Source organism: Canis lupus, chromosome 20 (genome assembly GCF_011100685.1).
Source record: "Canis lupus familiaris isolate Mischka breed German Shepherd chromosome 20, alternate assembly UU_Cfam_GSD_1.0, whole genome shotgun sequence".
NCBI classification, from domain to species: domain Eukaryota; kingdom Metazoa; phylum Chordata; class Mammalia; order Carnivora; family Canidae; genus Canis; species Canis lupus.
The window spans coordinates 5,404,806-5,431,707 of NC_049241.1; the positions used below are offsets into that span (position 1 = coordinate 5,404,806).

Below are 26,902 nucleotides of genomic sequence, written 5' to 3' on the forward strand. Positions count from 1 at the left end.
CTCAGGTTGTGGTCCTGGAGTCCTGGGATTGGGCTCCTTGCTCGGTGGGGAGTCTGCTTCTACCTCTCCCTCTGCCTGCTGCTCCCCCTGCTTGTGTTCTCTCTCTCTCTGTGTCAAGTTAATAAATCTTTAAAAAAAAAAAAAAAAAAAAGGAAGTGGAGTCATTTTAATTCTGTGGATATTCACTCTTTTCAACAAATGGTACTGGGACAATTAAAAATACATATGCACAAAGAATCTCAACACTTACCTTACACCATATGTAAAAATTAACTGCAAATGGACTGTGGTAGTAAGAGCTGAAATCATAAAACTTACAGAAATACTAGAGAAAATCTTAGTGAACTTGGGGTGGCAAGCAAGGATTTCTTAAGACACAAAAAACATGGGAGGTGGGAATCCTCAAAGTTATCTTTGAGGACATCCAATTTAGTAATTTTCTCAAAGTTAAAAAAACTTTTTACCTTTGAAACTTAAGAAGAAAGGGCATTTGTAACTGTGAGATGATGGATGTTAACTAGATATATTATGGTGATCATTTTGCAATATATACTTAGATCATTATGTTATATACCTGAAATTAATATAATGTATGTCGTTACAGCTCAGTAAAAAGTGAAAAGGCAAACCTCAGACTGGCAAAAAAATATTTGCAAAACATGTATTTGACAGAGGGTATGTATCCAGTCTATATAAAAAATTATTGCAGCTCAATAAGACAAACAACCTGGGGCACCTGGGTGGCTCAGTTGGTTAAGCAGCTGGCTCTTGATCTCAGGGTTGTGAATCCAAGCCCTCTGTTGAGCTCCACACTAAGCATGGAGACTACTTGAAAAAACAAAAACCAAAACAACAAACTACTTAAAAAAAAGACCAAAAAAATCTTGAATAGAAAGTTCATCAGAGAAGATAAATGGATGCCTAATAAGCATGTGCAAAGATGCTCAGTGTCATAAGTCATCAGAGAAATGTTAATTAAATCCATAATAAGATACTATTATACTAGAATGACAATGTTTAAAAAGATTGGTCAGGTGTTAGCAAGAATACAATGTAGAATTCTCATACGCTGCTGGTGGGAATGTAAAACAGCTGGGCGGTTACTTTTTTTTGAGGCAGAGAATGTAAGCAGGATGGAGGAGAGGTTAGGCAAGGGGCCTAGGGAGAGGAGAGAGAGAGAGAGAAAATATCTTAAGCAGGTCCCATGGCCCATGAGGAGCCTGACATGGGGCTCAACCCCACAAACCTGAGATCATGACCCAAGCAGAAATCAAGAGTCTGGGTGCTTAATCAACTTAGCAGTTACTTCAAAATTTAAATGTAAACTTACCATATGACCCATCCAGTTAAGTATTTATCCAAGAGAAATGAAAGCAGTATGTCCACGTAAAGACTTATATACAAATGTTGGTAGTAGCTTTATAGGAAATAAATAAATACTGGAAAGAGCCCACATGTCCATGAGTGGGTATAAGATGAACAAAATATTGGTGTGTCCATGCAGTGGAATATAGCTCAGCAATTAAAAGGAAAGAATTATTGATACTTAACAACATGGATGGATCTCAAAATAATTAGGCTAAGTGAAAGAAGTCAGACTAAGAGAACATATACTGTATTAAAGTTTTATTTACTTTATTTTTAAAGATTTTATTTATTTATTCATGAGAGACACAGAGAGAAGACAGAGAGACATAGGCAGAGGGAGAAGCAGTCTCCATGCAGAGAGCCTGATGTGGGACTCGATCCCAGGATTCCAAAATCACACCCTGAGCCAAAGGCAGAGGCTCAAATGCTGAGCCACCTAGGCGTCCCTGTATTTAAGTTTTAGAAAATGCAAACTAATATGTAAAAACAAAATAGATGATCATTAGTTTCACAGGGTAAGGATAGGAATGAAAGGATTACACAGCAGGCATGAACAAACTTTTGGGGCTGATAGAAATGTCTGCTATCTTGATTATGGTGATGGTTTTATGGATATAAATGTTTTGTTAACTTATCAAATTGTGTAGATGTTAAATAGGTGCAGTTTATTTTGTATTTGTTATACTTCCAGGCTGTAATGGAACTAGTAGAATGGTGGGACTGTGGAACATGGTAATCATTTCTTCCATGCTTTCAAATATAATGCTTATTAGCACATAAATCATTTGTTTGAGGTCTGTCAATTATTTTGTTCTATTACCATTGTTCTTTTCGTGTTAGATTTTTTTTTTTTAGTTTTTATGCTTTGTTTTACTGGATTTTATGAGTCCTAGCAAACTGGGTAAGAATGTGAATGTAGTACTTTTTGATAATGTTGCTAAAACCTAATAGAATAAAAAAGGCCATACTTTGTTAATACCTATATTGTTGACCTAGAACTTTTTTTACAATATTTTATTAATTTAATCATGAGAGACACAGAGAGAGAGAGAGGCAGAGACACAGGCAGAGGGAGAAGCAGGCTCCATGCAGGGAGCCTGACATGGGACTCGATCTTGGGGCTCTAGGATCACGCCCTGGGCCCAAGGTGGCGCTAAACCGCTGAGCCACCTGGGCTGCCCTTGACCTAGAATTCTGATATCTTATATACTTATTTAATTTAAAGTGATGTATTTTATTTATATATATATGTATATTTTTTAGGATTTTTAAAAAGATTTTATTTATTTATTCAAGAGAGACACAGAGGCAGAGACACTGGCAGAGGGAGAAGCAGGCTCCATGCAGGGAGGCCGACATGGGACTCAATCCCAGGTCTCCAGGATCACGCCCTGGACTGAAGGTGGCGCTAAACTGCTGAGCCACCCAGGCTGCCCATTTTTTAGGATTTTATTTATTTATTCAGGACAGAGAGAGGCAGAGACAATAGGCAGAGGGAGAAGCAGGCTCCCTGTGGAGCACAGTGTGGGACTAGATCCCAGGACCCTGGGATCACGACCTGAGCTGAAGCCAGACGTTCAACCACCCAGTCACCCATAATAAGTCACTCCCTTATTTATATATTTTTAAAGTTTTTATTTTAATTCTAGTTAGTTAATATACAGTATTATTAGTTTTAGTTTCAGGTATACAATATAGTAATTAAACACATACATCACCCTGTGCTCATCATAAGAAATGCACTTTTTGAAAGCCATGAAATTCTATTTTAAAATAATGTTTTGAACATTTGAAATGTTCTACACTTCCTATTGAAAATATTGTTCCTGTTTGCCTGAACATTTTTTTTTTTAAAGATATATCTATCCATTTGAGAGAGAGAGAGAACACGAGGGGGAAAGGAAAAGGGAGAAGCAGACTCCTCCCTGAATGTGGAGCCCCTTGTGGGGCTTGATCCCAGGACCCCAAAATCATGACCTGAGCCAAAGTCAGATGCTCAGCTGGCTGAGCCACCCAGGCACCCCTGCCTGAACATTCTTTTTTTTTTTTTTTTCTTTTTCAAAGATTTTATCTATTACCTGAGAGAGGGAAAGTACATAAGGAAGAGGGCAGAGGGAGAAGGAGAAGCAGACTCTCTGCTGAGCAGGGAGCCCAATTTAGGGGTTGATCCCAGGACCCTGGGATCATGACCTGAGCTAAAGACAGTTTCTTAACCGACTGAGCCACCCAGGCAGTCATGCCTGAACCTTCTTGAAGACTAACTTCTACAATTCCCTGAATATATAAATACTAGGGTTAGATTAAAAAAGAGAATTGAGGGCAGCCCGGGTGGCTCAACAGTTTAGCGCTGCTTTCAGCCTGGGGTGTGATCCTGGAGACCTGGGATCCAGTCCCACTTTGGGCTCCCCGCGTGGGGCCTGCTTCTCCCTCTGCCTGTGTTTCTGCCTCTCTCCCTCTCTCTCTCTCTCTCTCTGTGTGTCTGTCTCATGAATAAATACATAAAATTAAAAAAAAAAAGAATTGTCTGAGTTGAATTTTATTTGGTTAAGGTATTAGTGAGAAGTGAAATAGAATAAAAACTATGAAAATATAATTGGTATGTGGTGGGTCAAAAATTTATAATTCTTAGTGGCTTGTAACTTCTTGGTTATCATATTTAGTTATTTCTAATATACTTGTGTAATTTCTTGTGGTTGGGTTGAGGGCAGGTAGAAATGCTGGAGAAGGAATGAAGGTAATGGGGGGAAGGAGTGAGGGTAAGGGAAGGGAAAAGGGAGCTCTGTGTTTCAATTTTTTTTCTGTTATTCTTCCTATTGTTATTACTAAATACCATTAGTAATAGTTATTAGTTCCAGGAACTGTGAAAAATATGCCCTGTGCTTTATTTTATTTAATTCTCACAACTCTAGGAAGTAGGTCTCATTGCCATTTTATCAATTAGGAAACAGACTTGCCATCTAAGACTTTACCGAAAGATAAACAGCTAGTAAGTGTCTTTAAGTAACTGGCTCACCGGGCACCTGGGTGGCTCAGTGGTTGAGCATTTGCCTTTGGCTCAGGTCGTGATCCCGGGGTCCTGGGATGGAGTCCTGCATGGGGCTCTCCGCCGGGAGCCTGCTTCTCCCTCTGCCTATTGTCTCTGCCTCTCTCTCTCTCTTTCTGTCTCTCATGAATAAATAAATACAGTCTTTAAAACAAAACAAAACAAAAAACCAGAAACAAAAAACAAAGACCAGGGTCTTAACCACTGTGCTAAATTGTCTCTTTGTTAATAAGACAATTTTGTCCAGGAATTAAAAAAAACAAATATTCCTTTGAATGTCCATTAGCCCTGGAGAATATTTTCTAACATGTAGATAAACACATGTGACCCCTTTTTAGAAACTCACTACATAACCCTGTATTCTTCTTGAAGAATTCTTCATTAGGAGAAATAATTTCTTAGAATTGGAAGTGCTAGAGATCTCTAAGCATTTTTGTGAGCATGTAACAGTTTTTTAAAGTCAGGCACTAAGTAGAAGGCTTAAATAAAATACAACCTATGAAAGGAATCCCTGAATTATTAGCTATTTAATGAACATTCTTACTTTGATCCTATTTTTCACTTTAATGTGACACTGTTTCTTATTTTATATTTTCATTTTTGCATGCTCATTCATTGATAAAACAGCTTAAGCCAAGGTACTGTACCCACCTGTTCTTTTTAGTCAACACGCTTTAATGAGGTCCTCTTTCTTTGGCCCTATTTATGGAATTAATACAAGGAAGTTTGGTAAAACTATATATATATTGAGGAGAGGACATTATCTCCTCTGGTAAATAAATGTCTGCTGAACTTACTTGATTATGTCTGTCTCAGCTCTTGGGTTTTTTACATATTTATTTTTTCAGTAGTGCTGTATAAAACAAGGAGGTCAACAGAAAATTTTGTTTTGAGTGTGAATGACTGGGTTGGGAAAAGATCTTCCTAAATCACGAATTTCTTTAGGAAGTGGTGAAAAAATGTTGCCCCTTATAAAATAGAAGCATGCGAAAAAATAATGACTTCAAGAATAGAACTGTTGAATAAATTTTCAGTGTAGCAAAGCATAAAGTATGTGTTACCATTGAAAACATCTCAAATGACCTATAGTGAAGGAGAAAGAGCATAAATTGGGGACATTTTTAAAATCTGAAAAACATGATTAGGTTTTATTTCTAAACTTTATGTTTTTCTATTTCTCTAGAGAGATTTAAGATTGACTCCGGGGCAGATGAACAAAATTTGACATACCAAGGGCATTTTGAATGTAACATTAACATGTTACATGATTATCATGAGTGTATTTTCCTGTTTCTTTCAAATGAGAAATTGTGAATACTTATAAGAAATTTGGAATTAGGATTTAAAATTTTTTTATTTATGTTTATTTATTTTTTATTTTTTGAAATTAGGATTTTTTTCAAAGATAAACTTTATTTTTTTTTTTTTTCATTTTAAGTTTTTATTTAAAGTCACATATAAGGTTACTTTACTCCTGCATCTTCTCAATGGTTTCTTCCTTATATTTGCCCTTTTCCTTTCCTACTTGGCGAGATTTGGCTTTACGCTCAAGGATCTTTTTGCGGTCTTTGTCCAGTTTTAGTCTAGTGATAACCACCTTGCTAGGGTGAATGCCCACGTGGACAGTTGTGCCATTTGCCTTCTCTCGCTGTACTCGTTCAATGTAGATGACATACTTCTTCCTGTAAACCTGGACTACTTTGCCGATTTGCTGACCTTTGTAGTGTCCCCGCACAACTTGCACTTCGTCATCCTTCCGGATGGGCATGGACCGCACGTTGTACTTCTGCCTCAACTCTTTGGAAAGCGGGGAAGACATGATCTTCCTGCGAATGTGGGAAGGCGCATTGAAATGCCGCTTACGATTCTTGCTCCGGTCAGAAGTCACAAACGGATTGAACTTCATGTTGGCTGCGAGCGCCTCAGCGATGGCCGCAGCCAAAGATAAACTTTAAAATATAAATGTATTATACTAGAAGGTGTGTAGAATCTGTTTTGGCTTTTACTTAGTTTTCAGTGATCTTAATAGGAATTGCCTTCACTTGGTTCATTCTGCTTATTCTTCTGCTTTTCGAGGTTATCAGGAATTTTATTTTGATAGATTTTTCTATGTTGGGTTCTCAGAAGAAAGTCCCTTGTAAAACTAAGTATGATGTAGCTGATGTCGTTCAAACCATTAGTTGGTATATATGATGAAAAATGAGGGACGCCTGGGTGGCTCAGTGGTTGAGCGTGTCTTTGGTTTAGGGCATTATCCCAGGGTTCTGGGATTAAGTCCCGCATCGGGCTCCCTGCATGGAGCCTGCTTCTCCCTCTTCCTATGTCTCTGCCTCTCTCTCTGTCTCTCATGAATAAATAAATAAAATCTTAAAAAAAAAAGAAAAATGAAAAACAGCTTGAAGTATATGATATTTAAGTTTTTGTGGATATATTTGGGGAGAGAGTGAGGATTGCCACAGGAGGAAACTTAAAGAATTTTATTATTAGTTTGAAATGAACATACAGAATTATTAGTTTGAAATGAACATACAGAAGTTTGAAATGAACATACAGAAGAATTTTATTATTAGTTTGAAATGAACATACAGAACTTTTTTTCCCCTTTTGGCTGCCCTCACACCAAAGTATTTGGAAGACACTGAGCTCCACTCCCCCCTTTTCCTCACATGTCCCATGATGTTTTTCTAGGGTATTTTAAGGGTATTTTCCCGAATGTTTCAGGACTCTTGCTATTGTGTATTCTTAGACTCTTTGGGGGCATTTCTGTGGGCTCTTTCTGAGAACCCTGAAAGTGCTTCAGTCTGTATTAGTTGAGGGTTGACTGGGTGATCAAATGTTCCCTCTTTGAGCTTTAATGGAAGGATTTACCTATTCTCTACTGGTTATTAACTATTCACTATTTAATCAGGTATAATAGATACCTGATCTGTACTTTATAGTATTTATTTATGCATCTTTATTTCAAAAACTATGTGGGGACTATAGACTTCTTAGGAAAACTGGATGTCTTTTCCTTTCCTCACCTTCATGGGAGTAAAGAGTAATTTTTCTGGGAATTGGTGGGAATATCTAAAGAAAGAGAAATATTACAGGTTATCTGTACTTTTTCTTCAGGATATTCTCCTTCTCCTTATTCTTCTATTAAAATGATTTTTCTCTTTTTCATGCTCTGTTATTTGTACAGCTTTAACATACACACAAACACGAAGTGGGACTTAAGGCCTGACCCATGTAGAAGGAATTCTAGAACATTCTTAATACACTGTGATTCATAATACAGGTTTACTTTTAAAACAAGTACCCTCTACATAAGCTGAATAACTAGCCTCATGTATATCTTCCCCTCTCTCCATTTTTCTTTTCTGGAGGGACCAGGATACATCTTCAGAATAAAGGGGGGATCTAATTTTTAGATCAAAGAAGGAAGTATTTTGAAGGTTAAGAGCTTGTACTCTTACTAGTTCATGAGTTAAATCAGAAAACTAAAGGATTCAGTTCTCTATCAGCTGCTTTCTTAGACCAGATTTTGGGATGCAGGTCAAAGGATGCAGGTGATTATAAAACTGCAAGTAGTGTTAGAACAAAGGCAGAATGTTGGGGATCCCTGGGTGGCTCAGCAGTTTAGTGCCTGCCCAGGGTGTGATTCTGGAGTCCTGGGATTGGTCCCACGTCAGGTTCCATGCATGCAGCCTACTTCTCCTCTGCCTGTGTCTCTGCCTCTCTCTCTGCCTGTCTCTCTATGTCTCTCATGAATAAATAAATTAAAAAAAAAAAAAAAAAGAACAAAGGCAGAATTAAGGTAAAAACTACCAGTGCAAACCCTGAATTTGATTTGTAGGTTCCTGAAAATGAAGTTAAAAAAACAAGCAAACCCTAATGTTGTATATTGTCTGAATTTATATACATAGCATTTGTAAGTTTCAAACATTTTAACTATTTTGTTTATGTATAGACATCGGATATAAACTCTGTGGATGCTAAATGACAAGTAGTCCACATTCTGCATATCTATTCCTCTGTGTTCATTCCTGAATGCAATGTTATTTCCACCTACATTATTTTTCCTGATTATAGATTTTATTGATACCCTATATTAGGCTAAGAGATTTCCCTTCTGAGTTTGTTGAGGGTGTCATAAATAGATGTTGAATTTAGTTGATTTTTCTGCATCTATTGTTATGATATTATGGTTTTCTTATTTAGTCTAATAGTGTGAATTACATTGACTGCTTTTTTTAGTGTTGAGCCGGCTTTGGATTGCTGAGGTTAATATTTTGTTAGAGGTTTTTGCATATATGTTAACTTGGAGTATTGATCTGTAGTCTTTTGGTAATGTCTTTGTCTTGTTTTAGTATTAGTTTTGAGTATTTGTTTTAGTATTAGTATTGGCCTCATGACATGAAATTTCCCTCCTCTTTTCTGCAAGAGATTATGTAAAATTAACCAGTAAAACCATCTTGGTATGGAGTTTCCCTTTTTTGAGGAGTTAATACCACAAATTCACTTTGTTTAGATACAGTTATTCAGGTATTTATTTTTCCTTGTATAGTTTTTGTAGTTTGTGTCAACTTTGAAGGAATTGGTTCATTTCATCTAAGCTGTCAAACTTATGAGCATAGAGGGGCTCATTATATTTATTATCCTTTTAATAGCTGTTGTGTCAGTGTTAATGCCCTCTCTTTCATTCCTATTTGCGGTAATTTGTCTTCCCTATTTCTTAGCCTGGCCAGAAGTAGAAGTTTCTCAATTTTATTGGTCTTTTCAAACAACCAGCTTTTGCTTTCAGTGGGTTTTCTTCATTGTTCCTATTCTCAATTTCATTGATTTCTGCTCTTTTTTTTTTTTTTTTTAAGATTTTATTTTTAAGTAATCTCTGCACCCAGCATGGGGCTTGAACTCACAACCCTGAGATCAAGAGTTGCATGCTCCATTGGCTGAGCCAGCCAGGTGCCCCTATTTCTGTTCTGATTTTTATTTATTTTTTCCTTCTGTTTGATTTAGATTTAATTTGCCTTCTAAGTTTCTTAAGGTAGATGCTTAGGTTATTGATTTTAGGTCTTTTCTAATATATACATATTAGATATTAGAAAACTATAAATTTTTCTGAGCACTGTTTTAGCTGCATCCTACAAGTTTTGATGTTTCATTTTCACTTACTTGAAAATACTTTAAAATTTTTTTCTGGGGTTCCTGGGTGGTTTAGTTGGTTAAGCCTCTGACTTTTGATTTTAGCTCAGATCATCTTCTCAGGGTCATGAGATTGAGCCACATGTTGGGTTCTGTGCTGGGTGTGGAGTCTGCTTAAGATTCTCTCTTTCCCTCTCCCCCTTCCCTTCCCCAATGTGCTCCCTCATGTGCTCTCTAAAAAAAAGAAAAAACGTTTTTTCTATACTTCCTCTTTACCCATGGATTATTTAGAAATATATTGTTTAATATGCAAATAGTTGGGAGAATTTTCCAGATCTTTTGCTATGGATTTTAATATAATTTCACTGTGGTCTGAGAATGTATTTTGTATCATTTTTAAAAAACAATTTTTAGGAGTGCCTGGGTGGCTCGGTTAAATATCTGCCTTTGGATGGGGTCATGATCCTGGAGTCCTGGGATCAAGCCCTGCATCAGGCACCCTGCTCAGCAGGGAGTCTGCTTCTCCCTCTCCCTCTGCCCTCCCCCTGTTTGTGTTCTCTCTTGCTCACTCTTTCTTTTTCAAATAAATAAATAAAATCTTACAAAAAGACGATTTTTAAGATTTGTTTAATGGCCCAGAATACAGTATATGTTTGTGAATGTTCCAAGTATGCTTGAAAAGAATGTATATTCAGCAGTTATTGGGCCAAGCGTTCTGCAGATATCACTTAAGTTAGGTGGTAGTACTATGAAGGTCTGCTCCCTGATTTTCTACCTACTTTTTTTTTAAACAGTTAATGAGTTGAAAGTCTTTAACTGTAATTGTCTGTTTCTCCTGTTAGATCCATTAGTCTTTGCCTCATGTATTTTAAAGCTCTTACTTTAGGTGTGTATGTATGTATTTTTAAAGATTTTATGTATGTATGTATGTACATACATATGTATGAGAGAATGAGCAGGGATAGCGACAGAGAGAGAGCGAGAAGCAGACTCTCCCCTGAGCAGGGAGCCTGATGAAGGGCTTACTTGTTGGACGCTGGGATCATGACACGAGTCAAAAGCAGATGCTTAACTGACTGAGCCACCCAGGTGCCCTTAGGTGCATATGTTTTTGTGATTATTCCATCTTCTTGGAGAATTGTCCCCTTTATCATTTTGTAGTGGCCCTCTTCTCCTTGACAGTCTTTCTGATTCTGAAGTCCTTTGAAATTGATTTGGCTAGCCTTCTTTTGGTGAGTGTATGATTTTTTTTTATTGCTTTATCTTATCTTTTTTTTTTTTAAGATTTTATTTATTTATTCATGAGAGACACACAGAGAGAGAGAGAGAGAGAGGCAGAGATATAGGCAGAGGGAGAAGCAGGCTCCCTGTGGGGAGCCCGATGTGGGACTCGATCCCTGGACTCCAGGATCATGCCCTGAGCTGAAGGCAGACACTCAACTGCTGAGCCACCAGGTGTCCCTGCTTTATCTTTTCTTATCTAAATCTTTATATTTAGTAGCCTTTTTGTAGATGGCATTTAGCTTGACCATGCTTTTTCATCCAGTCTAACAATTTATCTTCTAACTAGTGTTTTTAGACCATTCATATTTAAAGTAATTATTAATATAGCTAGATTAAAACTCACCATCTTGTGAGCTATTTTCTATTTGTTGCATTTCTTTTGATTTTTTAAAAGATTTTATTTATTTATTTATTTATTTGAGAGACAGAGAAAAGAGCATGAGTGAGTAGAGGGGCAGAGGGAAAGGGAGAAGCAGACTTCCTGCCGAGTAGGGAGCCTGATGCGCAGGACTCAATCCCATGACCCTGGGATCATGACCTGAGCCAAAGCGGATGCTTAACTGACTGAGCCACCCAGGCCCCCCCATATGTTGTATTTCTTTCTTTTTTCTTCTTTTGCCTTTTATAGTGTGAATTGAGCTTTTTATTAGTATTCTTGTATCCTCCCTATTGACTTACTTATACTTAAAATGGTTTTTAGGGGTGCCTCAGTCATTTAAGTGTATGTGTCTTGATTTTGGCTTAGGTCATGATCTAAGGGTCAGGGGACCCAGCCCCATGTTGAGCTCTCTGCTCAGTGGGCAGTCTGCTTAAGGATTCTCTTTCTCTCTGCCCCTCCCCCTGCTTGTGTGCTCTCTTTCTGTCACTCAAATAAATAAATCTTTTAAAAAATGGTTTTTAATGTTGCCTTTGGGTTTACAGTGTTCATTTAAAAATAATCTGAATACACCTTCAAATGATACCACTTTACTTGTAGTACATGTATCTTAGTGTATGTTCCTAAACTTTCCCTTTCACTGTCACTGTTACACATTTCACTACATATGCTGTAGTACCCAGCATGGGTAGCATAACCCAGCATAATGCTGTAGTTATTCATTTCACTACATACCCTACAGATGTACCCAGTACATTGTTCACTATTATAACCAATTGTATGAAATTGAAAATGGGAAAAAAGATTTTATTTTGTCTTCATTTATTCATTTTTTGTATAGATCTAAACTTGTCACCTTTATCATATTCCTCCTGCCTGAAGAACTTCCTTTAATATTTCTTATAGGGTGGGTCTGCTGGTAATGAATTCTCTGTTTGTTCTTTGTCTGGGAGAGTCTATTTCTTCTTCACTTATGAAGGATATTTTCACCTGATACAGAGTACTTGTTGGGCAGGTTTTTTTTTCCTTTCAATATTTTCAAGTCGTCACTCCACTGTCTTCTTACTTGCAAAGTTTCTGATAGACCGTTTATTGTAATCTTTATCTTTATTCCTCTGTGTGTTGCCTTTTAGCAATTTAAATATGATATGTCCCAGTGTATGTATTTTTTGGGGAAGAATATATTTATCTTGTTTGGTTTTTGGAGCTTCTAAAGTCTGTAGTTTGGTGTCTTGTCACTAATTTTGGTAAGTTCTTGGGGATTCTAAAATTTTCTCTCCACTCTCTTCTGGCGTTCTAAGTATATTATGTTATATTGTTTGATAAGTTCTCACATTTCTCATATGTTCTCTCCTATTTTCCTACTATAGTTTCTTTTTTACATTTCAGTTTGGATGTATCTGTTAGCTTCTCTTCAAGTTGATTGTTTTTTCAGCTGTTTGAAGTCTATAATAAGCTTTTATTATTTGTTTCTCTGTTTTTATTTCTAGAATTTCCATTTGATTCTTACTATTTTCATGCCTCTGTGAATTTACCTACCTAATCTTGCATGTTGTCTCTCTTTTCTGTTACAGTCCATTTAACATATTAATAACTACGTTTTAAATTACCTGATACTTCCAAAATCTGTCATATCTGAGTCTAGTTCTGATGATTGGTTTTTCTTGAAGCTGTGTTTTTGGCATACTTCATAATTTTTTTTTTAATGCTGAACATGTTGTATAGGACAGGAAATACTGAAGTAAATATTTTATATGCTTAGAGAAGACTGCAGATTTCCTTTTACTAGTCCTTTAAGGTGGAATTTGTGTTAATTTTTAGAGGTTGGGCTGTGTTTGAAATTTATTATTGCTGTGGTTACCAGAGTTGATACTTGTTTTTGCCATGGGAACCCAGAGACTTCACATTTTCCTAGTGTCCCTTGTCTTCTTGCTTGGCTTTGGATTTTATCTTTGTGCTATTTCTCAGAGTCTGTCTCTTACAGCTATATTTCACTGTTACTCTTAGAGCTTATTAGCATGGTAATGGAGGGTGAGGGGAGCTCTGTGATGGTCCGTTAAGCCTCAGATTTAGGCAGATACTAGAACCTCCAGTCTCTGAGGTATGGCCTTCACAAGACTTTACATGCCCCTTCCTTGGGGAGAGCTTCTCCTTTCTTTTTACCCAACTGCAGTATCTAGGTTAATTTTTTAAAACCTTACTTTAGCCAAGGATTTTTTTTTTTTAATTTTTAAAGATTTTTTTAAAAATTCATTTATTTTAGTGAGAAAGAGTGCACAAGTGGGGCTGGGGGAGAGAAGGAGGGAGAGGGAGAGAGAGAGAAGGAGAGAGAGAGAGAGAGAGAGAGAGAATGAATCTGAAACAGACTGCTGAGTATGGAGCCCTGCACCAGCGAGATGATGACCTGAGCTGCAACCAAGTCGGACACTTAACCAAGTGAGCCACCCAGGTGTCCCTAGTCAATGTTTTTTAAAGCTCTTAGAACCCTGCATTAAGGTTATTGTTAACTTAGAGAGTGAAGATTGAGCATTCATATCCTTGGTCTCTTTCTTTAACTCCAGTTGCCGGTGTTCTCAGGGTATAGGCCTTGATGAATTTTTCTTTGCAGATAAAGCCTTTTGTTCCGGAGGGAGATAGGGAAATAGGTCTGGGCTGATTGGCATTGCCTGTTCCATTCTCTAAGCTGAATTCGGGGTGAATGAGGGCTAGGATGAGGAGCTTTTTCTGCATTGTTTCAGATCCTTCCTGATCAGAGATTCTTTTGAGGTTTCTGGAGAAAAACCTTATATTCAGGTGGGATCACTCTTAGGATTATAGTCCTCAGTCTTAAGCAGTTTGTCAAAATTTGTGGTTTAAATCCTCCTAACTGGGGCATCTGGGTGGCTCAGTGGTTGAGTGTCTGTCTGCCTTCGGCTCAGACTGTTATCCCGGGGTCCTGGAATCAAGTCCCACATCAGGCTCCCCGCCGGGAGCCTGCTTCTCCCTCTGCCTGTGTCTCTGCCTCTCTCTGTCTCTCATGAATAAATAAACAAAATCTTAAAAAAAAAAATCCTCCTAGCTGCAGTGGAATTCTTCCATGCTCTTGGGACAATATTTCCTTTAGTCAGAATGCTTTCCCTTCGGGGTCTTGGGTGCTTGTCCAGCCTCTGTTGCCCCACCCCTGCTGTTTTTTTTTTTTTTAAGATTTTATTTATTTAATTCATGAGACACACACACACACACAGAGGCAGAGACACAGGCAGAGAGAGAAGCAGGCTCCATGCAGGGAGCCCAATGTGGGACCGATCCCGGGACTCGAGGATCATGCCCTGGGCCAAAGGCAGGTGCTCAACCGCTGAGCCACGCAGGGATCCCCCCTGCTGTATTTTAAAAGAGTGTGTGTGTGTGTGTGTGTGTGTGTGTGTGTGTGTTTAAGCATAGTTGGCATATAGTGTCACATTAGTTTCAGGTGTATACAGCTTAGTGATTTGACAAGTTTAGGTATTATGCTATGTTCACCACAAGTGTAACTACCACCTGTCCCATTATATCTCTGTTACAATTTCACTGACTGTATCCTTATGCTGTGCCTTTTATTTCCATGCCTTCTTCAATAACTGGAAGCCTGTATTTCCCTGTCCCCTTCACCCATTTTACCCCATCTCCTATCCCTGCTATATTGCCTAACAGTTGGATCAGGAGAAAATGGGAATTGTGTGGGGAAGGGGAGAGTGGTTTTTTTTTTTTTTTTTTCCATTTTTTAAACGTTAGAAATCCACATTGTGGTCAGAGAATAACTTGTGAGACTTCCCTTAGGGCTTAGCATGTGATCAGTTTTGATAAATGTTCTCTCAGTGCTTGATAGAGTATTCTGCAATTATTGGGTAGTGTAGGTCTGGTTAATTATGCTATAGAGATCTCTATTTTTATCTTTTTCTTCCCTCTTTCTGGGTCATTTGTTCTGTCAGCTACTGAGAGAGGTATTAAAAGTTTCCCCATTGTGATTATGGATATTTTTTACTACTTGTAATTCTGTCAACTTTCATGTTACATATTTGAAGGCTATGTTATTACATGCATACAACTTAATCTGTTATATCTTGCTGATGAGTTACACATTGAATCCTAAGGATTCTATACCTATAAGTGCTTTTTTGCATTAGAGTCTACTTTGAGTACTATTAATATGGCTAGAGAGGCTTTCCTTTTCTGTATGACCTTTTTATACTTTTCATTTAAAAAATTTTTTATTATTTATTTATTCATGAGAGACAGAGAGAGAGAGAGAGAGGCAGGCAAAGACAGGCAGAGGGAGAATCAGGCTCCATGCAGGGAGTCTGATGTGGAACTTGATCCCGGGACTCCAGAATCATGCCCTGGACCGAAGACAGATGCTAAACCACTGAACCACCCAGGGATCCCCCCTATACTTTTCATTTTTAACTGTTTTCTATCTTTGTATTTTAGGTGTGATTCTTGTGAACACTGTAATAGTTGAATCTTGTTTTTTATTAATGTAATTATTTTTGTCTTTTGATCTGATTACATTAGTATAATTCCTGAAATATTTGGGTTTACATTTGACCTCTTCCATTTTGCTTTTTATTTTTATTTTTTAAAAGATTTTATTTATTTATTCATGACAGAGAGAGAGAGAGGGAGAGAGGGAGGGAGGGAGAGAGAGAGGCAGAGACACAGGCAGAGGGAGAAGCAGGCTCCATTCAGGAAGCCGGAAGTGGGACTTGATCCCAGGACCTAGGGATCATGCCCTGAGCCAAAGGCAGACGCTCAACCGCTGAGCCACCTAGGCGTCCCACGTTTTGCTTTTTATATGTTATACTTGTTCTGTGATCTTTTCTGTCTTTTTTTTTTTTTTTTTTTTTACATTCATTTGGGCATTTTAATTTTGTATTTTCTTTCTTTGTATTTTCTTTGGTATTGCTATTTAATTAATGTAGTAATTATACTATTTCAAAAATGTTTACCCTAGAGAACATATATTTTCTTCTTTTTTAAAAAATGTTTAGGGGATCCCTGGGTGGCCCAGCGGTTTGGCGCCTGCCCTTTGGCCCAGGGCGCGATCCTGGAGACCCGGGATCAAATCCCACGTCAGGCTCCCGGTGCATGGAGCCTGCTTCTCCCTCTGCCTATGTCTCTGCCTTTCTCTCTCTCTGTATGTGACTATCATAAAAAAAAAAGTTTAGTTTTTTAATATATAATAATAGTCATAAAGTACAAAATTCAAAAGGTACAAAAGATTATGTGATAGGAAGTCCTCTCTCACATTTACCCACCAGCCACTCCATGCTTTGGCTGCCTCAGGAATCCCTATCCATCAGTATGGTCATCTGGCCTCTTTACTGGCTCCCAAACATACTGTGTTTACTGCTCTTCTAGCTGGGAGTCTTGCCCATATCTTCCTGCTTATTTATTCCTGTTTTTGTCCTTCAAAGCTCATCGAAAGCCTCTTTCTCTTTCATGAAGCTTTCCAGAACAAATTTAATCTTAACTGATCTTCTAATGGTAATTGCGGTTTTTCTCACACATTTTTAGCTTAATGATACTGTTTTGTGATATTTTCCTTAAGTTTTAAGTATGTAAATCTTACTTTCTGTCTCAGATTGTGAGTTCCTTGAGGGCAGGATAATATGCTTTCATTTGGTCTGTGTAATGCTGGGCACATAGCAGATACCCCCAAATACTTATCTAATTAACTTGGCTCTCTGCTAATGGCTGTCAGAAGATTGTTTTTCACAAAATTTTCAACTTTTGTGCCTCATGATTCTCAATTGTACATGGTAGATACAGTTTTTAGAGTTAGTTTTGAATGCAAAATTGCAGACAAAGAATTGCAAACTACTTGAAAAATTTGCTCATTAAATTGTGTTTTTTAGTACTTGTTTTGTATTTCATGTTATTTGAAGATTAGAATTAATAGCCCTTCCTAATTCAGTATTGTAGTGTAAAAATACTCATTGCTACTTATGACATGTATACTTTCTTAAGTACTAACAAATTAACTCTTTTTTCCAAAATATCTTCTTTGTTGATTACATTTTTGAAAAATTAGAAAATACTGAAAATACTAGGAAAAATTACTGCTGTCATTGAGAGATTAATGTTAACATTTTATTATGTATATGTAAGCTCAGTTTTTTCTGTATAAATATAATAATTAACCTCTCCCCTCTGAGTTTTTCTCTTCATAATTGTTAATGTTTGCTTTTCAGCTTGTCCTAAAAGGATTCCTGTATACCTTAGAAGTACTTGAGGAAGAGTGATAAAGGCAAGTATATAATTCTTTATGGTTAGTGAAATAACTTGTTTCATAGCCAAACCAAAAAGCTTTGGTCACCATATCTATTATACCCCCTTCCCCACAAAATTAAGAAAAAAGAAAAAGAATTTGTATATAATTTGAATGGTTTTCCAGAGCACTCTCCTATATATTTGCCAGACTTTTAAAACATAACTTTTAAATTTCTGATACTCAGAATAGCTTGTTTCTTGAATGTGAAGTAATGGTGTAATATGTCTTTGGTGAAACTTTTGTAGGAAAATTGTTAAAATTTTTGAGAATTTAGCAAAGTTCTCTGCAGTGCCTGGTCTGTAAGTAGTTACTTCTTCCTTCTCTTTTCCCTACTTTGTATTCTTTCCCCTTGTCTCCCTTTTCCCCCGTACCTTTTTGCTCCCCTTTTTCTTTCTCTACTTTTTCTGGTTTACTTATAAGAACTTTACTTTTCAGAGAAACTGAGTGAATAAAAGAGAAGTCAACTTTTCTTTCCTATAAAAGCATACTTTGTGGTTGAACTTGTTTGTGTTAAACCAGGTATCTCCATATATTATTTTGAGAGTTTTATAAACTGAGCAGCTGTTACTCATTTGAATTTGCTATCTTATAGAAGAAGATAGGGGAGTCCTAAAAAACTTTAACATTACTGAATTCATTTAGTGCTTGCATTCTTACTGTCAACAATTTTATATTTAGTTATTATATCATTGCTGTCTTTGGTATTGCTATCTTTGGCACAGTATTTTACCTTCCTTAATATTTTTTTTGGTGTATATTGAAAAATAACCTTAAAGATTTTCTGTTGGCATACAGAAAATATTAGCAAGCTTCAAAATTTTGACTATATTTATTGTATTGATAGCACAGTAATAAAGCAGATGATAGCTGTAAGTATAAGTACTAGTACATTGTAGTGCAGCAGGTTGTTTTTCAAAATTCTTACAACTTGATGTTTAAAGCTCAACTTAGTTTTCTTTAGGATTCCATGCTAAGTAAGCTTCTGCTATAGTTAGTATGATTAAGGAATGTCTTGCCTTTAGAAATCCCAGAATTCATTACTGTTCTAGTATATAACCTTTGCAACTGTATAGATGGCCTGTGTAAGTTTGGGCTTGACACCCTATTTCTAGTTTTTTTTTAAAGGAATGCTAGCATTTTTGTCTGTAATAATCATTTCCAGTTATTTGAAAATAAAAATCATGCACAAATGCTAGTGAAACCTCAAATGAAGTTACTAATTATTAGAATGTACTGTTTTCCTTTTTTTAAAAATAAGAAGCGGATGGCCACTTGATTAGTTTATAACACTGCCCAAATAAACAAGTTTACAGATAATATCTTTATATACAAGACAAGTAGGTCATTTGGTTTTCCACCTAACCTTGACACCATTCTTTTGATCATGGTATCTTTTAACTCTCATGGAAGAATTTATTTTATATTTTTTGATTCCAAAAACAAAAAAAGTCATTTGTATTATTTAGCTAATACAGTGCAAAAAAAGAAAAAGAGTAAATTGCTTCCTTATTATAAGTCTGCTGCTTTCATATCCTTCCATCTTCTTAGGGTCTAAATTGTCCAGTACAAGAAGAGATTAGTTACTGTATTATCTTGGTTACATAGCTCTTATTCTCTGAGGAACTCAATGCTTTGCAGAGTGGAAATAATTCAAAAACTATTAGTCTGCTCTACAAATTCATGAGGGAAGGTGAGTATAATTAAATACATGTACTATTGGCAACATAGTACCCTCAAGGAGCCCCAGAAAACTCAGTAAAGGCCAAGACAGTCATTAACCTAACAAGGATTAAGGGATTCTTTCTTGGCTCCCTTAATGGGAAGAAGAAAGAACAAAAGCAGTGCACAATCAGGACAAGGGTAAGAAGCCCCAGTGGTATGGCAGGATTTTAGCATGGCCACAAAGAATTTGAGTGAAAGGCCTTGAAATTTCCCATTGTCATGACTGCTACTCACTTGCCTAGTTTTGGAGCAAAGGATTTTGTGGTATGTAGAAAGTAGGAAGGTACTGGTGAGAGATAAATGTCTTTGTCTTTGATGATGTTTATGCTCCTGAATCATGAAGAGGTCAGAGGGTGGGGAAATAGCCATGAAAAAATATGGACAGTAGAGCCACAATGACAGTACCATATGCATGGTAAGAAGGTCTTCTGAGAGTAGTTACAATGAAGAAGACTCAAGCAGGTTTGCATGCCCATCCCTCTGAACTCCAGCAGCCGTGAATTCACAGTGAACTCATATCCAGCTAATTTATGCCTTTTAGATTGCTGCCTGGTAGCAGGAAATCTCCATATCCCCAGAACATGACTTCCAGAGGGCCTCTTTGGTAGTGACTTAGGCTGTTCAAACAAAGTACTTGGTAGAGTGTAGGGAGTTTTAAAGCTCATTGAACAAATGTTGAGGGAAAATAAGGAAATAACCTCCTACACCATATTTTGTCCCCTCTAGCAGGTTCTGTGCATTAATACAAATTTATATATTTGCAAAAACTCAATACAAAAATACTACCTATTTCTTTCCATTAAGAAAAATCTCTTCCCTACCATCTTCCGCTCTTGTTTTTTTGCATGTGATTTCCATAACCATGGCAGTTGTGCTGACTTTATATCTCTTAGTTTCAGCTTCCTTTTAATTTCCTTCATTTAATATTGGTGTGTGGTTGCATTTTTATCCTTTCTTTTTCTTTACTTTCTCATCATATCCAGTTACTTTGTTACTTCTTTGCTTTTGAATTTATGTGGGTATGTGGGAGCTTCTGTCAGAGATGACACTATTCAGAGAAAGAGATTTCTTTGAATCTCTTTTCTTTTTTTGCAGGGTAGGGTGGGGGTGGAGACTGACTCCAGCTGTCCAACACTTGTCCATTTGAGATGTAAACTATCTTGCTTCGTGTTCCCCACTTCTGGAGCGGCTCTGAATCTCTCTTCTTGATAGCTGGTACTGAGCAAAGCTCTAGTCTCTCTGAAGATAGATTCTGTCTGTATCATTTGCTCATATGGTGCCAGACAGTCATTTGTGCTTCAGAGAATTCAGCTTACAAGATTTCTATTTCCATTTTCTTCTCAGTAGAGCAAATGTATCACCTCTATTTACCAGTGAACCTGGTGAATATGAATGGTAACAAGAAATTCCTCTTTTCATTAAAATCTACATACAGTTAGATTGGGATATCCACTTCTCACTTTTATTCTTTGAATTTACTTTGCTGAGTTTCAGCGTATGGACAATTAACTGTGTTTATGAGTTAAGAGGAATTAAATTGCCCAATTATACTATGCATATTGAATGGTCTGTTCCCTCCTGATTTCCTGAGTAATGGCTGTTCTGTCAATGTTATGGTTTCCATTCCAAGATGACTCCTTTAATATCCAATTCTTCATATAATGAAATTTGTAGGGATTTTTTTTAATGTTGCTGTCTTCATTTGCTGTGTACTTGTTTTCTGAGCTTTTTCTCCTATTCTAGAAAATAATCATTACCCACTATCTAGAAAACTGTCTTTTAATCTTCTGATTAAAGATTGCATAATGATAGTGCCTATTTGTTTGGCTCGTGGCATGCTTTCTTTAACACTGGAGATTTTGCATGAATGTATAATAAGAGGCTCTTTTCTTTTCTTTTCTTTCCTTTTTTTTTTTTTTTTAACATTAGATAGGCATGAAGCCTCCGTCTCACAGCTGCATGTGTAGTTACTGTTGAAGCAAATGCCTACCTAATTTGACAGTCTTGGTGTGTTTAAAAGTTTTTGAGTTTGCAAATAAGCGTATTAAGTCTACTAATGGAGCCTTCGGGCAGTGAACAGTTATATGAGGACCCTGATCCTGGAGGCAAATCCCAAGATGCAGAGGCCAGAAAGCAGACAGAATCAGAACAAAAGTTGTCTAAAATGACCCACAATGCTTTGGAGAACATTAATGTGATTGGCCAAGGCTTGAAGCATCTCTTCCAGCACCAGCGCAGGAGGTCATCAGTGTCTCCACACGATGTGCAACAAATTCAGGCAGATCCAGAACCTGAAATGGATCTGGAAAGCCAGAACGCATGTGCTGAGATTGATGGTGTCCCCACCCACCCCACAGCTCTGAATCGTGTCCTGCAGCAGATCCGAGTACCACCCAAGATGAAGAGAGGGACGAGCTTACATAGTAGGCGGGGCAAACCAGAGGCCCCAAAGGGAAGTCCCCAAATCAACAGGAAATCTGGCCAGGAGATGGCAACTGTTATGCAGTCGGGCCGACCCAGGTCTTCATCCACAACTGATGCTCCAACCAGCTCTGCTATGATGGAAATAGCTTGTGCTGCTGCTGCTGCATGTCTACCAGGGGATGAGGCAACTGCAGAGCGGGTAGGTCTGCTAGATTTCCTTTTTCTGCTAACTTACTGTTCTTTTTAGCTAGAACTCTCCACAGTTCTATTTGGTAACTGAAAAGAGGTATTTCAGCAAGTACCTCAAAGTTGTGGTAAAAAAAATAGTTTTATTTTGTTTTGTTTTGTTTTTCATTAAATGAGATGAATAATATTCATTCTAGCTAATGAGTGGATGCTTATATTCCTATTTGCTTCCTAACATATTGCTATATTTTATTTTACCCTTTTTAAAACCTTCATGTGTTTTTTATGTGTTAAAAAAAGGCTCAGTTCTATGGCAGAGGAGCAGAGATGCTTTGTTCTTATTTTGGTTTTGCGCACAAATTGACTTTTTAAAAATGATTTTTTAAAAGATTTTATTTATTTATTCATGAGAGACACAGAAAAAGAGGCAGAAACACAGGAAGAGGGAGAAGCAGGCTCCATGCAGAGAGCCCAATGTGGGACTCAATCCCCAGACTCCAGGATTATGCTCTGGGCTGAAGGGAGGCGCTCAACTGCTGAGCCACCCAGGTGTCCCTTGACTTTCTTACATTAATGAAGGCAAGAAAATTCTAGAATCTGGGTTTTTCTGTGCTTAGCATGGAATATACTAAATTTATTATAATTTTCATATACTGTACCATGTCATTGGCATTTAATATACATTTCGCATTCTGTAGTAGAGCATATACATTATGATTTACTCTTTATTTTTAAAGATTTTATTTATTTATTCGTGAGAGAGGCAGAGACATAGGTAGAGGGAGAAGGAGGCTCCCCTCAAGGAGCCTGATGTGGGACTTGATCCCAGGACGCTGGAACCATGCCCTGAGCCGAAGGCAGACACTCAACCACTGAGCCAGCCAGGAATCCCTCTTTTTATTTTTTTTAAAGATTTGTTTTCTTTTTTGAGAGAGAGAATGAGTGCATGAATGGCGGGAGGGGGCAGATGGAAAGGGAGAGAGATAAGCAGACTCTGCACTCAACGTGGGGCTTGATCTTGTGACCCTGAGATCAGGATGTGAGCTGAAACCAAGAGTTGGACACTCAACTGACTGACTAAGCCACCCAGGTGCCCCTATTATTTACTTTTTTTTTTTTTTAAGATTTTATTTATTTGAGAGAGAGCATGAGCAGGGGGAGGGGCAGAGGGTGAGGGAGAGAGAAGCAGATTGCCTGCTGAGTAGGGAGCCAGATGTGGGGCTCAATCCCAGGACCTTGAGATCAGGACCTTGAGATCATGACCTGAGCCAAAGGCAGACACTTAACCTACTGAGCCACCCGGGTGCCCCTAATTTACTCTTAATAAACAGGTTTTTTAGGTTGGATGGGACAACTAGGCTTAACAAATATAGGGGAAACTCTCTTCATATAACTTTCATTTCCATGTCTTAATTAAGGTTAGTTGAGGCAAATAGGAGAAATAGTTCTGCTAGGGTTTGAAAACTTAGGTACGTGTAGCCAGGCAGGTAGTGACAGTGAGTGAACTCATGTTATGTGATTTGGACAAACTGAAGAGTACAGGTCCTGTCTAAAGGGGCAGTCTCTTCGTAGCTGCTTATTGTGATTTAGGACTATGAGCCTAGTCTTGCCAGGCCTTCTTATTTTTCAAGAGAAACTTGAAAGCTAGCTTAGTAATCTCTTGATTTTAGATATTATGGAAGCCAAACAGAACACATTTGTTGGCCAAGACTGCCCTGTAAGTTACCATCGTGCTGCCTTTTGGCTTTACATTTATGTATTCCATAAAGTTTTGATGATTAGTTCATCTCTTTCATTCTGTGTCTGCTTCTGGCAGAGGTAAGTTTATTTTACTGGATATTTATTTAGTCTGGAAATCCAAATATTGAATCTAGTACCTTTAAACCTCTCCTATCTGAGTGGGACATAAAAACAAGCAAACAAGTAATAGACAGTAAATCACTTCAAGAAGTTAAGCTTGTCTGGTTGCCATATCCACAGAATCAGATAGAATAATGATTCAGATCATTAAAATTAAAGGTACAAATGAGAAAAATTAATATATATTTATGTGCATAATAGTTATCTTTGTAATAAAAAAGATATTTGGTCATTGTTAAAGGACAAAAATGTTGACAATAGAAACTAACAGTGCAACTATATAATTCACATTAATCTGTACCAGACAGCACTAAGACATTTTTTTTTAAGATTTATTTATTTATTTTAGAGAGAGCAAGCATGCGCATGCATGCTGGAGAGAGTCTTAAGCAGACTCCATGCTGAGCCAAAACCAAGAGTCAGATGCTTATCTCATTGGACCACCCTGGCATCCCTAAGAAATTTTTTTACTAGTGATTCTGGGATTACAGACTTCTGTGTTTAAAAAAAAATTGTAAGTAAAGCATATGTATACATTTATATTGTTTTGAAAAACCTTCATAGAGGGGTGCCTGGGTGGCTCAGTATGTTAAATGTCTGCCTTAAGCTCAGGTTGTGACTCCAGGGTCCTGGGATTGAGCCCTGGGTCCAGCTCCCTGCTCAGTGTGGAGTCTGCTTATTCCTCTCCCTCTTTTGTTCCTGTTCCATTCCACCACCCCCAGCTTGTATTTTCTCTCTTCAGCTCTGAAATAAAAAATTTTTTTTTAAATTTCATTGAGAGCCAAGGGAGAACATTTTTAAAAATTGTTTAATACGTGTATTTACAGAAAACCCCACAAATTTCATTTTGTTTTTTTATTTTAATTCCAGTGTAGTTAACATACAGTGTTATATCATTTTCAGGTGTACAATATAGTGATTCAGCAATTCTATATATTAGTGCTAATATATTAGTGCAATTCTATATTCTATATATTAGGGTAAATGTACCCTTAATCCCCTTCACTTGTTTAACCCATATCCACCCACTTCCCCTCTGGTAACCACCTGTTTGTCCTCTATAGTTAAGAGTCTGGGTTTTTTTTCCTCTTTGTTTTGTTTCTGAAATTCCACATGAGTCAAATGATTTATTATTTGCCTTTCTCTTATTTTGCTCAGCATTGTACTCTAGATCAGTCCATGTTGTTGCATATGACAAGATTTCATTCTTTTTTTATGACTAATACTCCATAATTATATCTTCTTTATATATACCATATCTTTTTATTCATCTGTCAGTGGTCACTTGGGCTGCTTCCATAACTTGGCTATTGTAAATAATGCTGCAGTAAACATAGGGCTGCATATTTGTTTTCAAATTAGTGTTTTTGTATTCTTTGGGTAAATACTCATTAGTGCAATTACTGGATCATCCTCTGGTCGTTCTATTTTTAATTACTTTAACTTAACCAAGGCCTTAAATTTTAAAAATATAAGTCTACTGAATGGATATCTATACCTTTCTTGTGCTCTTTGCATGGATTATAATTTCTAGTTTAAAAATTTTTATATAGTGGAATGATAACCTGGTGATAATTTGTGAAGCATCATGGGATAGACTTTTAGATTTTAATAATCTCTTGAAAGGCCTTACCCACTTTAAATTCATTTCTAAAAAAGCAGTATGCTTTTGAGACTTTCTAAAGAACCTTAGTTTTCATAGAAACAACAGCCCTTTGGGCACCTTGGGTGGCTCAGTGGTTGAACATCTGCCTTTGGTTCAGGTCGTGATCCCAGGGTCCTGGGATCGAGTCCCGCATTGGGCTCCCCACAGGGAGCCTGCTTCTCCCTCTGCCAATGTCTCTGTCTCTCTCTGTCTCTCATGAATAAATAAAAGCTTAAAAAAAAAAAAAGGAAGCAACAGCCCTTTTAATGCACATATCTGATTGGTTTTAATTAAACTATTTAATTATAATGAATATAACTAACAAACTGATGTGGAACTGTACCAGCCATGAACATTGAATATCTTTCAGAGAAAATGGAAAGCTTAAGAATGAAGATTAGTCTGGAGAGCTTCTACTTTGTTGTATCTTAGTCTGAAAGAGTGATTGTTTCAAATTCTAAATACTGGCTTCTCTATATTTGTATCTTTTTTTTAACTCCAATGTCTGAGGATGAAATATTTTAATTGTTTAAGTACACTGATATTTGTTTAAGTACACTGATATTTTTCTCCCTTATTACTAACATTTTTATAGACTTGCATGTACACGTACCTGTGTATAAACCTAACCCTAAGACAAATGTTGAGTTGATTTTCAAATGTATCCATTGTGTTCAAAAGCTACCCGCTTCTGCCTTAGCCATCTGCCACATAAAGTGAGTTTTCAAAATAGGTTTTTGGACTTTAAGCTTGATTTCTTTTTTATTTTATTTTTATTTTTTAAAGATTTTATGTATTTATTCATGAGAGACACAAAGAAAGGCACAAAGAAAGGCAGAGACACAGGCAGAGGGAGGAGAAGCAGCCTCCATGCAGGGAACCTGTTGTGGGACTCGATACCAGGACTCCGGGATCAGGCCCTGAGCCAAAGGTAGATCCTCAACTGCTAAGCCACCTAGGTGTCCCAAAATTTCTTTTTTAAAATCAGATTTGACAAGTATATATTTGTGCCTATATGTACAAAGCATGGCTTGACTTCATGGTGGAAATGGGACCTGGTTGGAGCAGTCATGATATGTTGAACATATCAGTATCTGAATGATAAGTGTACAGACAAGTTGAGAAGATGGAAGATACTTTTGGTTTGAAGTGAATAGAAAGCTTAGAGTAGGAGGGGGAGCTGGGTGCTTTGATTTGGGTCTTATAGGAGAAAAAGGATTTAGATATGTGAGTATGTGAGGGTAGAAGAAAGGGTTATTTCAGAAAGGGGAATGAGCAAGGAAAATAGAATTTATTGGCCAGATAGTTAATAGAGTGGTCAAAGAAACATGCATGTCGGCTGCCTCGGGTCCTTTTTGGAATCAGAATATACACTTGTCTCGTTTTTGTCTCACATCATCTATTCAACATATTTTACTAAACTTCTGAGTGTCTGTTATATGCAAGATATTCTAATATAAATGCTGTGGTGGACAATAGGTACATAGCACTTGTTCCCAATCTCTTACGATTTTTAGAACTTGCAGGAAAGAGAATATGTACAGATAGAAGAGAAAGTAATTTATGAATTTTTTAAAA

General features: G+C 37.2%; 1 protein-coding gene and 1 pseudogene across 3 annotated transcripts in view; one reads left to right on the forward strand and one right to left on the reverse strand.

Moving 5' to 3' along the window:
• Nucleotides 1–26,902, forward strand: part of TMCC1 (transmembrane and coiled-coil domain family 1) — a 239,070-nt gene that overhangs the window by 43,675 nt on the left and 168,493 nt on the right. The window contains exons 2-3 of one of the 3 annotated variants that reach the window (XM_038565586.1): nt 17,408–17,463; nt 21,139–21,832. In XM_038565586.1, the coding sequence (XP_038421514.1) occupies nt 21,266–21,832 (567 nt within the window). In that variant the 5' untranslated portion in view covers nt 17,408–17,463; nt 21,139–21,265. Of the gene's footprint in view, nt 1–17,407; nt 17,464–21,138; nt 21,833–26,902 lie in introns of those variants that run through there. The other 2 variants (XM_038565589.1, XM_038565587.1) reach the window with 2 other exon arrangements.
• LOC476525 lies at nt 5,827–6,356 on the reverse strand (annotated as a pseudogene).